Raw genomic sequence first — 14,077 nt, 5'->3', positions numbered from 1 at the left:
AAATTAGGTTGCTCATGAAATCACCATATCACTTATCAAACACCATTATGTGTGGTGCACTGGGTATATTTTTGGGGGTACCAAAGAATATAAGGCAAATACTTTTATTACCCCACGCTGAAATATTTTCTCCCCTCTCTAAACTGTGACAATCATGTACTACACAATTCTTTGACAGTTATGTCCTAGAACCTTGTGATATTTTCTCTTAAATTCTTGAATTGTTACTCAATATTTTGTAACTTTTAATATCTATCACCTATCATTTATCTCCCCACCAGAATAATACAGTTGTTCCCCAAAAGTAGGAAGGTGGCAATCTGTGTAAGGACCAGATTATTTCAAGCTCACCCTTACTTTCAGGAGGCAGCTCTCTGTAGACCCATAAGTGGGAAGTAGTTTCACAAGTCCTCATCTTTGACAGAATATTCTTTTTTTTCTTTTGACCCCACTGGATTGCCAAAAGTCTACCTCAGCCTTTTAGCTGCCTCTTGTAGATCACTGTATGCTCTGAAGCAGAAGTAGCCCTGGCATAAAAGCAAGAGAAAAAAAGTGCATCGAACAGGTAGCACATAACTAATACTATCTGAATGAGAAAATATCACATTAAATATAAAAGGACTAAATATTTCAGGTAAAACTCAAAGATAATCAGACTAGACTAAAGCCTGAACCCAAACCATATGATTTTTAAAGACATGCATCTAAAACTAAAGGCTACACAAAGGCTGAAAGTAAAGGGGTGGGAAAAGTTACGTCATGCAAATGTTAACCAAAAGAAAGCCACTGTAGCAATATTAAGAATAGAAAACATAAACTTTAAGGCAAAAATCTTCAGTACGCAGAGTGTTACTTCATAGTGTTAAAATGTTCAATTAACCAGAAAGACACAACGATTCTAGATTTGCACATGCACCTAAAACATTATCTTAAAATATGGAAAGCAAAATTAACAAAATTACAAGGAAAAAATAGACAAATTCACAATCAAATGGGGAGATTTTCACATGCCTTTCTCAATAGTAGATATGGAACAAAAAAAAATCAGTAAGGATATAGAATGTTGGACAACATGATTAATAAGCTTGACACAAATAGAGCACTTAAGTCAAGACCTTGTTAGGTCATTTCCTTGGTCCTATGGAAGAACACGTATTTAGGGTCATGAGATTTTTAAAAATCCACTCTTCTATTTGGAGCACACGTGGAAGCAAGGGTATGAAAAAACCCTATAATACAGATCCGTTTCTACAACAGACTCTTTAAATTTATAATCTGAATATGCATGTTGTAAAATTAAATTCCGTCCATTCCTAATCCTATTAGTTTGGCACCAATACCAGACTGTATTCTTCTCATTATTTAATTTTGTGAATGGGCTTTGATGACAATTACCTTGTTGTCTTTTTTTTTTATAGTTAACATACAGTAGTATGTTGGTTTCAGATGTACAATATAGCAATTCAACAATTCTATTCAACACCTTGTGCTCATTTCACAGTAAGTGTACTCTTAGTCCCCTTCAACTATTTCACCTACACTCCTAGCCACCTCCCCTCTGGTAACCATTAAAACTGATTGCCCTTCTTGTTAGGACGTAGAAGTAAAAAGTACTAATTATTTTTTAAGTTGCAGTAACTTGGCTAATTCTATCCAATCTTATGGGCAAGATTTAGAGGCCTGTTCAGGAATTCTGGGCTCACAATTTAAACCTTTATGAAAAGAACCTCATATATGCCAACAGTGTTACATACATATGGAAAATTACTGAAAAAAATCTTTGGATTTAAATGTAATTGTCAGTGCATTGCAAATAGTAAGTATTCTACAAACGAAGGGTATATATTAAATGGCCATTTCTACTATAAAAGGTACTACCTTTGGGGAACCAGTACTCCCATCTTAGGAAGAAGAGGGTGGTGTATGACAAGATGGGGAATGAGGGAGGATGGGGGAAGATTTGATAATTTTTTTGGAAGGAGAATTTTTTAAATCCCTCTTTCAACCTTTTCTATACATATTTGATCCGTGTCCATATCAGAGCAATTTTCACTATTTTATTATAATGTTGCCTGTAATAAGAATTACTTTAAAAATATGAAGTGGCTTTTCTTTTTTAAAGAGTGAAACCAAGACTCTATCTGAAATATACATTTTGCTATACCACCATCTTTGTTAAAACAGATAAAACTCTTATTTGTAATCAAGATAGTACATAAAAATACACAAGGCAAAGACATTTGGAGGAATTCCATTTATTGTGGATGCATTTTCACAATATATATTTATTGCAGCGATCAATTATCAGTGAAAAATATCAAGTGTTTATAAAATTTTTAGGAATGGCAGATTCACAGAACATGCTAGTCACCTTGCAGTCTTACTTCTTAAAGATAACAAAGAGAACTGTAATCAAACAAGTAAACAAGGAATTTATTTTTCAAAAGATTAAATCCAAACTGAACAAAGTTCTACCCTAAAACTTATTCCATCCAGTATTGGAATAAAAGTCAGGATCGATATATTCTCTTCTCAACTTTAGACTTTCTAGAAAAAATATATAATAGTGATCAAGAGAAGCTCTTATTCAAAAGTACAACAAAGCAATGTTACCTCACCATCGGCCTTAATTCAAACTTTGATCCATTTCACTCCAATTATGGGAGTTGGTGCTAAATTAGGCACTGCATGTGAATTCTAGTTCATTTTATCATAGACTCATGTCTACTCTGTCATAGGGGCATGACCTGTGCAATCCTTGTGGCTTTCCTTCCTTTGGCCCAGGTGTGCTACAGCTACAGGATTCAACAGCTCTTTACTGGTTTACGAGGAAAATAGACTTTGAAAGGCAGTGGTCACTTCTCATGCCAGCCTTGCCCTGGCAAGTTCTTCCAGGGCAATACCATAGATTAGAAAAGAGGCATTTGCGAGGCTCCCTCATTGTGGCAGGAATTGAGACTAAGACAATTTTGGTTAAGTCAAATGAGGTATAAGTTTATAGAATTACACTGTATGTATATCTCTACGCTAGAACGTATTGCCAAGACACTGGAGTACTCTTTTGTCATCCATTGTGAAGAATAGATGAACACTTATAAGCTAAAATAAGATCTGATATCTAGATTGTGTGTGTAAAATGTAAAAATGACAAGTCAATACACTTGGGGGTAAAAGGTAAAACTAATAAAAGGTACATAGAGTTTTTCAAAATTCAACACGTTATCAACTTATGACAAGTACCAATGACTAAAAAAAATAGAAAAGTTTAATTTAAAAGGCATTTCAGTCCATTAAGAATGGAAGTACTGTCATGCCTCCTAAATATTGGCTCTTGCTCACTTTTCTTCTCTGCTTCCAGACATTAGCCAATGTTGGTCATAGTATATCCATATGTAGAATTCCAATCTGTACAATTTGCAACTAAAATTCTTGTCTTTAAATTTTAGAGAAGGGAGAGACCTCATTTGTCATCTAAGCCAACCTACTGCGGACTTGATATTAAGAATAGAATACAGTTCTGAGCAAGCTTTGAGTTTGACCCAGATGGTAGATTTAGTACAATTCACACTGGACTTCAAGATTGCTTTTAATTATAAACTAAATACTATGTTTTATAGAAAATGCCAACTCATTTTGACACTTCTAATCTCTCTTTTCTTCTTACAGGTTAGCGGGCACCGGAAACATATCAATACCTATTCTGCCATGTCTCTATTGGCAAATATGAAATATTAATATAATATTGTGATCTTTAGTTTTTAAAAAGCTGTGATATTGGCTAGTTACAAGGACATACTGCTAAATATAATAGTCTAGCACATAAAAAAGCTTTCTACCATTAGTGTGTTTGTATATGTGTATGCACATACATACATGATCAGGTCATCTAAAATGTGGTTCGCTATCACTACCAAAGAAATCCACAAAGCAACCAACCTAAAGAATCAGTACCAATGTCAGCTAACATCATAAACCAATTTAGATATTCATCAGCATGAAAAAAGTAATACCTTAACAGTACATCTTTTTTTTTTTTTAAGACATTTTTTTGAAGATTATTGTAGTTATCTCAAATCTGAAACGGGTTACTTTCAGAAAGTGTTACAATTGCCCACTGAGATAATTTCTTCCATGCTTTATTCTAAAGTGCAGAAATAACATGACTTCTGTATTTAAAATAAAAAAAAAAAACCAAAACGAAACCACTATGGTTCGTTTTTCTGGACACTGCACACATTCCTCAGGCAATTTTAAACTTGAATCTCCTTTTGTTGACTTCTGATGTGGTTGGTATCACTGTTCAGACACAGAGTTATGATGATCAGTAGGAAAGTCTCTATTTCACAGCATGGGTTTCTTTAGAAACAGGCTCCTGTGCAAAGGCAGTACTTTACCATGAACACCTCTAGACTGTGATTATTAAATATAGTGATAATATACATGGGTTTACTGGGATAATGAAAAATAAAACAAAAGGAAATGAACTCAATTTAGTAAATCAACATAAATATAAAACAGAGCAAACTAGCCCTCTTCAACTGAGCTGGTCCAGCATCTTGAAGCGGCTACTTTGGGTTCTTTCTTGAATTGTCTCAAACCTGCTAAGAGAAGAGAGCTTTAAATCCAGAAGCCGTGGTGTTTCAGCGAGACGTTTTGTGTCAGAAGAAGAAAAAAATAACTGTAATATGGCAGGAATAAATATTTATGAAAGGGGGGATTATTGCTGGTATTCTATTCAAATATGCTCCTCATCTTCTTTTTTTTTAAAAAAATTTTTTTTTTCAACGTTTATTTATTTTTGGGACAGAGAGAGACAGAGCATGAACGGGGGAGGGGCAGAGAGAGAGGGACACACAGAATCGGAAACAGGCTCCAGGCTCCGAGCCATCAGCCCGGAGCCTGACGCGGGGCTCGAACTCACGGACCGCGAGATCGTGACCTGGCTGAAGTCGGACGCTTAACCGACTGCGCCACCCAGGTGCCCCATCATCTTCTAGTCTACCTTCTCTTCTGTTGATTTTTTTACTTTCTTCTTTCTTTCTTCTTTATATTTCCCCTTCCCTATCTTGGTTTTTAGCCTTGTTTGTGACATTCATAGTCAAGGAGTTTTTTTTTTTTTTAAACTCCACTTGAAGGGCCAGGAATCTGTAGTGTGTTTTCCAGAACAGGCACACATGACTGAATGGCGCAGTCTTGGCCACGTCAAGGACAATGGAGAAGTGGAATGTGTTATTTTTTATTTCTTCCCTACTATTCTTTTTTTTTAAATATATTTTTTTAGTGTTTATTTATTTTTGAGAGAGAGAGAAAGAGCGAGACAGAGCATGAGCAGGTGAGGGGCAGAGAGAGGGAGATACAGACTCTGAAGCAGGCTCCAGACTCTGAACTGTCAGCACAGAGCCTGATGCGGGGCTCGAACTCATGAACCATGAGATCATGATCTGAGCTGAAGTTGGACATTAAACTGACTGAGCCATCCAGGCACCCCTCTTCCTTTCTGTTCTTAACACCCCTACTAAACTTATTTGGCCCTTACTAAAAGTCCTTACTGATGTAGCCACAACTATTAGTGCTGTGAATCTGCATTTTCAAATGAGTACTTCCATTTCAAAGGAATGATTGCATGACATGTAGTGAGCTTGACATTTTGGAGCAAAGAAGCCATCTACTCTGCTACCACATAAACCCATCTCTGGGCCTCATGGTTTTATTAATATTATTATTATTACTGTCATCATTACTACTGTACAGAGACTTTTGTGTTATAGACTGAGGAGAAGGGGGCACTCACCCTGTCACCTTCCCACCTGTACCACCATGTTGCATAATTCCAAGGAGTACCATTTATGTTGTACTGAACATGAGTGGAGTTCTCTTGAGTTTCACCATTCCAGATTATATCTGTACTCCACTTTCCAGAACCCTGGCTCAGAGGAATGTTATCCTCTGGAGAGGCTCCATTAAACTGGTACTGATGGGTTACAGACAGCTGGTACCCTCTACTAAGAAATCCAACTACATACACATTTGGACCGCCACTTCTGAGATGCTAGAGGGGCCATAATGGCTTAAGTCAACAAAAGTTCATTCTTTGCCTGAAAAAAGAAACTAATAAACGATCCCCCTACCCTCCTCCACCAGGAGAAAATTGAGCAAAGAACTTTAAAAGTTTATATTTTCTGCTAAATATGCAATCTTCAAAAGCAAGCAGCATGCATAATGGTTAAGAATGTAGGCTCAGACCAGATTGCCTCAGTTTCAATGCAGGCTTTGCTAGCTTATTTGCTGTGTGGCTTTGGGAAAGTTCATCTCTCTGTGCTTTGTTTTCCTCAGCTCTAAATGGCAGTAATAATAAAACCCACTTCACAGGGTAGTTGAGATAATGTAGCTTAAGAAAGTAGAACAGTCCCTTGCATAGAGCAGACACTCAGAAAGCGTTAGTGGTTTGTAGTGGTGATAATTATTACTAGGTACTTCTAATACATTCAGCCATGACTTAGAAAACTTGTTGAAAACTCACCATAAATAGAGAGACTGGGCTAGTGGATTTTATTGGAATGTAAGAGCAATCAATAACTGATCAAGAGACGGAACAACACACTTAGGCAGCTGTGCCAGACTTAGGAGCCTGTAGAAGGTAGGGAAGGGGAAGTGATTCTCTCACTCGAGAAACTGTAGAAATCCTCTGGTTGCCTTTGAGGTGTTCCTCGTTCTGGGTTTGCTAGAAAAGTGCTTCTAAATTGACCCATAAGCACACTGTTCTAATACTGCGTATTAGTTGCTCTCTGATTTCTCTCTTTTCAATTTTTCCTCTATTAAAAAAAGAAGACTGGGCTTGTTGCTTAAATTGGGGAAGGGCTACAATTAGAAGTTGAATTGGCTGGACAACAAGGGGTCTTATTTTAAGTCTGTGCATCATTTAGATATTGTCCAGAGCCTCCTGTGTGAAGAATGAGCATAGCCTTTGACCAGAAGACCCTCCCTACCCCCCCAAAAAGACAAATCCAAGCACTCTTAACTATAAGTTTTCATAGGGTAGCAAGTTTTGCCTAACTTTTAAATACTATTTTAACTTTTTGCCATAGCAACCTTAGGTCATAGGCTGCTGGCAAGGTAATAGTTCCAGAAAGCAGCTTTGGAGCCATTCACGGAGACAGACGTTTTTCCCCAGGTGATCTTCAAATGCCTGTGGCTCCAAGCCTGGACCGTGTAAGGAAGTTACAGACCATGCTTATATGACACGACCTCTGTAGTCAACACTCCTAACACTGTGGCATTTCTAGAATGTCTTGCTGGGAACTACCCTACGAGTTTGGACTATTTATGTTGGATGACTGACAAGCCTACAATTCTGAAGGCTCTGTGAACTTTGCCTTTCACTGTACCATATATAAATTTTTAGAAGGTGATTGTTACCCAGACAAGGCTCTGTGGATCTGTGATATGTCTCATTTGACCCTGGGACATCATACTGCAGCACACAGCAGGAAAAGAACCTATGAAAAACAAATCTTCCCAGAAAATTACCTTAGTGGGAGAAGTGACCTTATCCACAGATTGCTTTTCCCAGAGGTTCCGCTTGCCAGATACGTCTCCTGGCCTCAAATCCTAATGAAGGAAAAGCAGAGAAAATTGGTAGGGTGGCCATTTCTATTTTCTGACCAGGTCTAAATAAGTCACCACGTCTGTTATTTGTTTGAATCAAGTTCTTGTTTAATACACTTTATCCTAGTGATATGAAATGGATGGAATCAAAAGGATCATTAGCCACAGTCTGGTTTTACATAGACCTTGATCTATGTTATGACACGAGAATGGGCTAGAATTATCCAGCATTTAGTTCCTATCCTCAACCAAGGGCTTACTGTTAATGGGTCAGTAGAATTGGAATAAAAGCATATTTAAAGTAATGTAGCCTATTTTTAACTTTTCACGCTCTTAGAAGTGAACAGAACATACGTTAGCTTTAAATAATTCTTTTGAGGTTGTGTAAGCGTTTCACCTCTTGCAGATTACCTTTTCTTTCAGTGTTCTGCCTGTATCCCTGAACTCTTAGGACTTTAGTACATTCCAGCCTAACTTCTAGATGCCGATATTTCATTTCTTTGCCTGAGGACCTTCTCTGGCTACAGATGCCCACTTCGCCCACCCAGGAGGGAGGCTGGAAGTTCAGAGAGTTAACAACCCCAGGAGCAGTCCTCAATCACTCACCGATGAGACTTGGTGCAAGAATATTTTTCAGGCTCACTCATGCCTCATGTAGGGGTAACTCTGAAGCATGTGTTTTATGTTGGGTTGCCCCAGTGGGATTAAGTTTTTATAGCCCATGTGCTTAATAACATTATTGGTTACCTGCTTTTCCCTGACTCACTTCCTGCAGTGTTTTCTTCACCTCCCAAGTAAACTACCTGCACTATCTTAGGGTCTGCTTCTGGGCAGCTCAAACTAAAATGCTTTTCTAATTGCACTTTCCTCAGACTCCAGTCATTTCGTGTTTCCTGAGGAGTAGGTGGGTAATTCAGAAGTGTATCAGTAGAACCTAGCTCCATGAAAGTAAACATTTGCCACAAATTGTACCCATAAGAGAAAATCGAGCTGATGACATATGTGAAAACATGTGGAAATCTTGGGAAGAAAACACTAAAATACGCTTGATAACAGTTACATAGCTTTGATTCGTTATTTACTACCTCATAATTAATTTGGTTTGGATAAGGGTCCAAATTTCTGTTTCCATTTACTTTTCTTCCAGCATTTGCTTATGCTAGTACTTGGCAAAGGTAGTTTGGAGAAAAGAAATGTGTTTTACCAAAATAGTAATGTTTATTTTGGCAAGCCCTTTTCTCATTAGGAAGGCAAAGCTAATAGCAATTGCATTTATCCACAGACACTGGTCTAAATGGACATATTTTTGACAGATACTATTGAAATCCCAACACTAAAAATGCACTGGTTAAATGGTACCATGTGAAGCATTTCAGATTTACCTTAATCTTACTGAATTTCTGGATTTCCGTTGTGGCTGGGATTCCTGATATTCTAGGAGAGAGTTATACCTATTTAACTTGGAACCAGTAAGCAACAAATCAGATTGTTTTTGAAGAATTCCACTACCTTTGCCAATGTAGCTAGGAGCTGCCAAATTGTCTGGACGACTGAAAATTTGGGAAACTATAATTAGGAACATACTAATGGAAGCTCTGGAAAGGGGCTGTTATTACTTTATTTATTTGATTCATATAAAACAATTGTTATTCTTTCACATGAATGTTCTTCCACAGAAGACGGTGAAGTGTATTTCCCTTAAATCCTGCCTATGAATCTTTTGAGAGCACTTAAAGAGTTTAAAGAGTCCATTTTAAGAAAATATTAACATCCAAGTGGTAAGTTGGCATTTTAAATCAAAAGGGAAATATAAATGAAATTACCTGACCAGACTACATTTTAGAGAAAGACCCACTCCGGAAGAAGAGGGAGAAATGAAGCAGGAGAAGCAGGTTTCCAATCAACCAGAGATCAGAGAATGAAGAAGAGAATTCAGCTGAGAAAGACATTGTTGTTGTTGTTTTTTTTTAAACAAAAAGAAAGACAAATTAGCACTTAAATTGCTATACATAACATGTAGTTTAGACACAAAGAACAGTCAAACCAGATAAAACAGACATACTCAGAACTGGATTCCGTTTACAAAGTTACCCCGAAATCCTGGGAATTCTATCCACAAACAGCAGTAGATGTCCCAGTAAAGAATCAGGTATAAATCAATGTTCGATTTTGAATAAGTTAAATTTCAGGGACCCTAAGTAATATTGATTTGATGAGCTATTTTGAACACTTTTAATTTTTAGCATATATGAATATTATTACATAGCCAGTGGTGTTTCCCTTTGGGGAATTCTTGAGCAAGACACTAATCCTTGGATTACTCTCTTCCTTCTTGAGGTTTCCCTGGGTGAGGACTGCTTTGGTGAAAGAATTTCCCTCTGATTTTTCCTTACTGTCCACATGCCACACATCTGTCAAAACAAAGCCAGGCTGTCCCCTCCACCCATGAATACTGGGGAACATAAACAAGGGGCTGAAGAGAAACCACTTCTGATCGCAAATCAGAAGGCCCCTTCGAAGGTCTCCTATTTGCTGTTGTCTTAGGTAATCTTCTGACATCCTGGGTTCAGGGTCAGGCTGACCAGAGTCCCAAGGGTGTCAAACTCAGATGCCTGCCATGAAGGGCCAGGCTGGAAATACAAATGCCTGCAGAGGCCTGGTGCAGAACAACGACAACAACAACGACGACGACGACGACAACAACGACAACGACAACAACAACAACAACAACAACAACAACAGAGAATCGACAAATTCAAGATCGTCTGTCTCTACACCTGAAACGTGTTCAAATTACAATTTTAAAAAGGGGAATAAAACACGACGGCCCCAAACTACACAGATCTTAGCTGCAGGCCACCAGTATGAGACCACCTGGACAAGGCCTGGATCAGATCCTTGCTTGATCTGTCTTTCTAAGCTGCTTTCCTGGACTTAACCTTTTCCTGACAAGTTTTATGCATCTGCTGGATCCTTCCAGCACTTTCCACACTTCAGAAATTTCATCTCTCCTGGATCCATAGTGTCGCTGACTTACTTTCCTGCCTTGCTGGGCTCCAAGTCATGTTGTTCCCCAGAGACTGCCTTGTTGCTTATTCAGATTTGGGCATAGTGCTGTGTCTACTACGCCAGGGATGTGCACAAAGCTTAAATTGCTTATCAAGCATACTCAAACTGGCTTTTATTTATAACATCACTTACATGTGTTTTCTTCCGATGTGACCTTCATTCAGGAAGCCACACTAGTCTACAAAATCCAATGGGACATAGGAAAAAAGTGGTCACCACGAGCTATACTAATTGCCACATTCTTCTTTTCTTTTCCTCTCCATCCTCTAGGAGATGGTCTAGCAAATTGCTTACTAAATCATAGGTAAGGCAGGCAATGATTTTGTAATTTCCCTGTAATACCTTTTGGTCCTGCCAGAAAAACCAAGGTTTTTTGGTGGAAACCTTGACACAGTTATTATATCTGTTGTAATAATAACTAAGTTAAATCTCTTAACCCTCCCATTAGGATGACACAGATGATGATAGATGTATCAGTTAAGGTACTGCTAAAAGAGTATGGGTCAAGTCCTGGGCTGAGTACAGGAGTATAATATGATATAGAAATGAAATAGATTGCAAATACTGTAAATGTGAAAAAGTGACCATCTCCTCTAGCAACATGCCATACTCATCGAAGAAGAAAACATACACCTTCTTTCTTTATCCTTGCTTGTGAGATCTTCAGTGGGTCCATGAACTTTCTGAATTTGTATCAAATGCAGGTTTGTGGGGACAGGGTCCTTAGATCTCATTAGGTTTTCAAAGAGATCCCCAATTCAGAAAGGCTAATAATCACTAGTCTAGAACTTATATAACTTATATAAATTATATAAATTACCATTTAAAAAAGGAATTTCTACTCTTTTTTTTTTTTTCAGTGTTTATTTATTTTTGAGAGACAGAGAGAGACAAGAACAGGAGTGGGGAGAGGGGAGCAGAGAGAGAGGAAGACACAGAATCCTAAGTAGGCTCCAGGCTCTGAGCTGTCACCACAGAACCTGACATGGGGTTCCAACCCACGAACCATGAGATCATGACCTGACCCGAACTTGGATGCTCAACCAACTGAGCCACCCAGATGCCCCCAAAAAGTAATTTCTACTCTTTATGTTACCTTGGGTGCTGGGGAAATTTGAGACACTTAAGAGAACATACCTCTTGGGTATGATCTCTCACTTAAACTGTCTCCAATTATAGGCCCCCTTTCCTGTATCTACTGGGAAGGCGGAAGAGATGTTTTTTCCAATATATAAAGACTTTCCAATTGTAACTTGGGTTTACATTAAGTTTTACACCTCCTGTGAGTCCTAATGCAAAACATCTTGGGCTGAATACTAATTAGATGACTATAGGGAGTTGCATCCATGAAAGATATGGAAGTCTTTCTATTTTTTCTTTTTTAAGTTGGAAAAGTGATAAACTTTACTGACTTTGGAGACTAAACGTGGAGCCAATGGATGAAATCAAATGGTCAACAACGCAGAGACCATGATTTAGAATGCTTTTCTTCTACCTCTGGCTTAGAGTGGTTGTGACAAGGCAGTCTCTGCTCCCTTGGGCACCAACAAAGGCATAAAAACAATCTAACAGAGAAAACCCACTAATATTTGGTAGGGAGCTTAGTAAGGTTTTTGATTATAATGATAAATGGAAAGCCATTATCAGACATTCAATGAAAAATTTAAAAGAACATTTTTATAGTAAGATAGCCACGCTTAATAAGAAAATGTTAGATTTCCAAAAATAACATTCATAACCAGTTTTTATAGTTTCCAGTTCTGTTTTTTTTTCGTTCTAATGGCTTTCCTTTGGAGGTGTTGACAATAAAATTACAGCAATTATTTCAACAACTACCCAATTACTATATTTTTGTGTTAAGTTACAGAAATTAGGCAAATTAGAAAATATGGGTTCCAAATAGCCAACATACACATTCTTTTGGGAATAAGTCTAGGAGGGCTCTCCACAGAGAAGTGGCCAAGATAATTTGACATTTTCACTTCCAAATTCCTAGCTGTGATTTATAGAATGGAAGCTAAACAAACAGACCAGTTAAGAATGTAAATGTGAACTGCCTCCAGCTCAGGCTTAACTGCTCTTCTCAGGGTGTAGAGGTGATTATGGCTCCATTTTACCCTCTGGGTAATTAGGGTGGACCATCGTCTGTAAATCTGAGCCCCTCCTTTTTGCTATTGAACTGGAGCACTGTCTTTCCCAGGCAAATAGGCCCATGGCCTGTTTTCTTTTGCTGCTAAAAACTAAGAGATCAAAAAACTTCAGAAAAACCCAAAGCTGCTTACCGAAGGTTTGGGAGCGGGTGACTTATTTCCATCTGGGGTTTTAGTTAGCCATTCATTGATGCGGCTGGAAACCCCCACCTTCAAGCCAGCAGTCTCCTACAAAGTTAATAATCCAACATGACAGAGAGAGAGGGAGAGAGAGAAAAAAAACTTTACTTGGAGAAAAAACCCCTTAACAGTAACCTCAAAAGACTATGAAGTGTTACTTCACATAACCATCACATAACACAGATCAATGATTGATCTTTAGATTTAGTATTTTGAGTAAAAGAAACCTTAAACTTGCTATTTAAAGACTATGTTATCTGGTTTTCTTTCCTCCGCACCTCACCCCCCTCCCTATTTCCAGGGGCTGAGGATTAATTTCAAGCTCTTCATTTAGAATACTGTGGCCAGAGAGCATAGTACAGAGTCTAGCCTCATGAACACATTGCCTCTGAAAGAATTATATCGTCTTCACTGCTTTTATTATTAACTAGTGTGATTCCTTAAAAAAAGAGAGAGAGAGAGACAGAGAGAAACAAACAAAAACAAACAAGGGAAAAAGGAAAACAATCCAACTTCCAAAGTTAAAAGACCGAAATCCTATCCTTACCTTGTTTGGTGTGCCTGATACAGTGGGGGATGAAAACACATTCCCTTTCTCCCACATGCTCTTGATATTGCGTACACCCTCAGCAGGAACAGGGAGATCTGAGGCTGCTGGCTTCATAGGTTTTGCGGTTTTTGTTCCCTGAAACGTGTGAACTATTTTTAGGGTTGGTGCTGATAAGTCTGTTCTCATAAAATTACAGCGAGCTTGTCTTCCTCAACGTTAACATTGAAAAAATTCACTGTGATATTTAAAAATATCACCTTCCTCCCCCCCCCCCAAATTCTGTTGTTAATTCTGTTACAATAATTCTGTCGTAAAACTACATTCTGAGGACATATAGACCTCAAATAAACCATAATATATACATCAGAGGATCTTTAAAAAATGAAATTATGCTTGGGGCACCTGGGTGGCTCAGTCGGTTAAGCATCCGACTCTTGATTTCGGCTCAGGTCACGATCTCATGGCTCGTGGGTTCGAGGCCCAAGTTGGGCTCTGCGCTGACAATGTGAAGCCTGCTTGGGAT

General features: G+C 38.2%; 1 protein-coding gene across 10 annotated transcripts in view; it reads right to left on the bottom strand.

The window, feature by feature from the left end:
* Positions 1-2,239: 2,239 nt before the first annotated feature.
* The window catches only part of CALD1 (caldesmon 1), a 211,158-nt gene continuing 199,320 nt past the window's right edge, over positions 2,240-14,077 (bottom strand). For 9 of the 10 annotated variants that reach the window (XM_047831711.1, XM_047831727.1, XM_047831703.1 and 6 more), the window contains 4 exons: positions 13,552-13,689; positions 12,957-13,052; positions 7,528-7,608; positions 2,240-4,601 (listed from right to left, as the gene is read on the bottom strand). In XM_047831711.1, the coding sequence (XP_047687667.1) occupies positions 4,593-4,601; positions 7,528-7,608; positions 12,957-13,052; positions 13,552-13,689 (324 nt within the window). In that variant the 3' untranslated portion in view covers positions 2,240-4,592. The remainder of the gene's footprint in view (positions 4,602-7,527; positions 7,609-12,956; positions 13,053-13,551; positions 13,690-14,077) is intronic. The other variant, XM_047831731.1, reaches the window with a different exon arrangement.

Source organism: Prionailurus viverrinus, chromosome A2 (assembly GCF_022837055.1).
Source record: "Prionailurus viverrinus isolate Anna chromosome A2, UM_Priviv_1.0, whole genome shotgun sequence".
In the NCBI taxonomy this organism is placed as follows: domain Eukaryota; kingdom Metazoa; phylum Chordata; class Mammalia; order Carnivora; family Felidae; genus Prionailurus; species Prionailurus viverrinus.
This window is presented reverse-complemented; position numbering and strand designations above follow the sequence as displayed.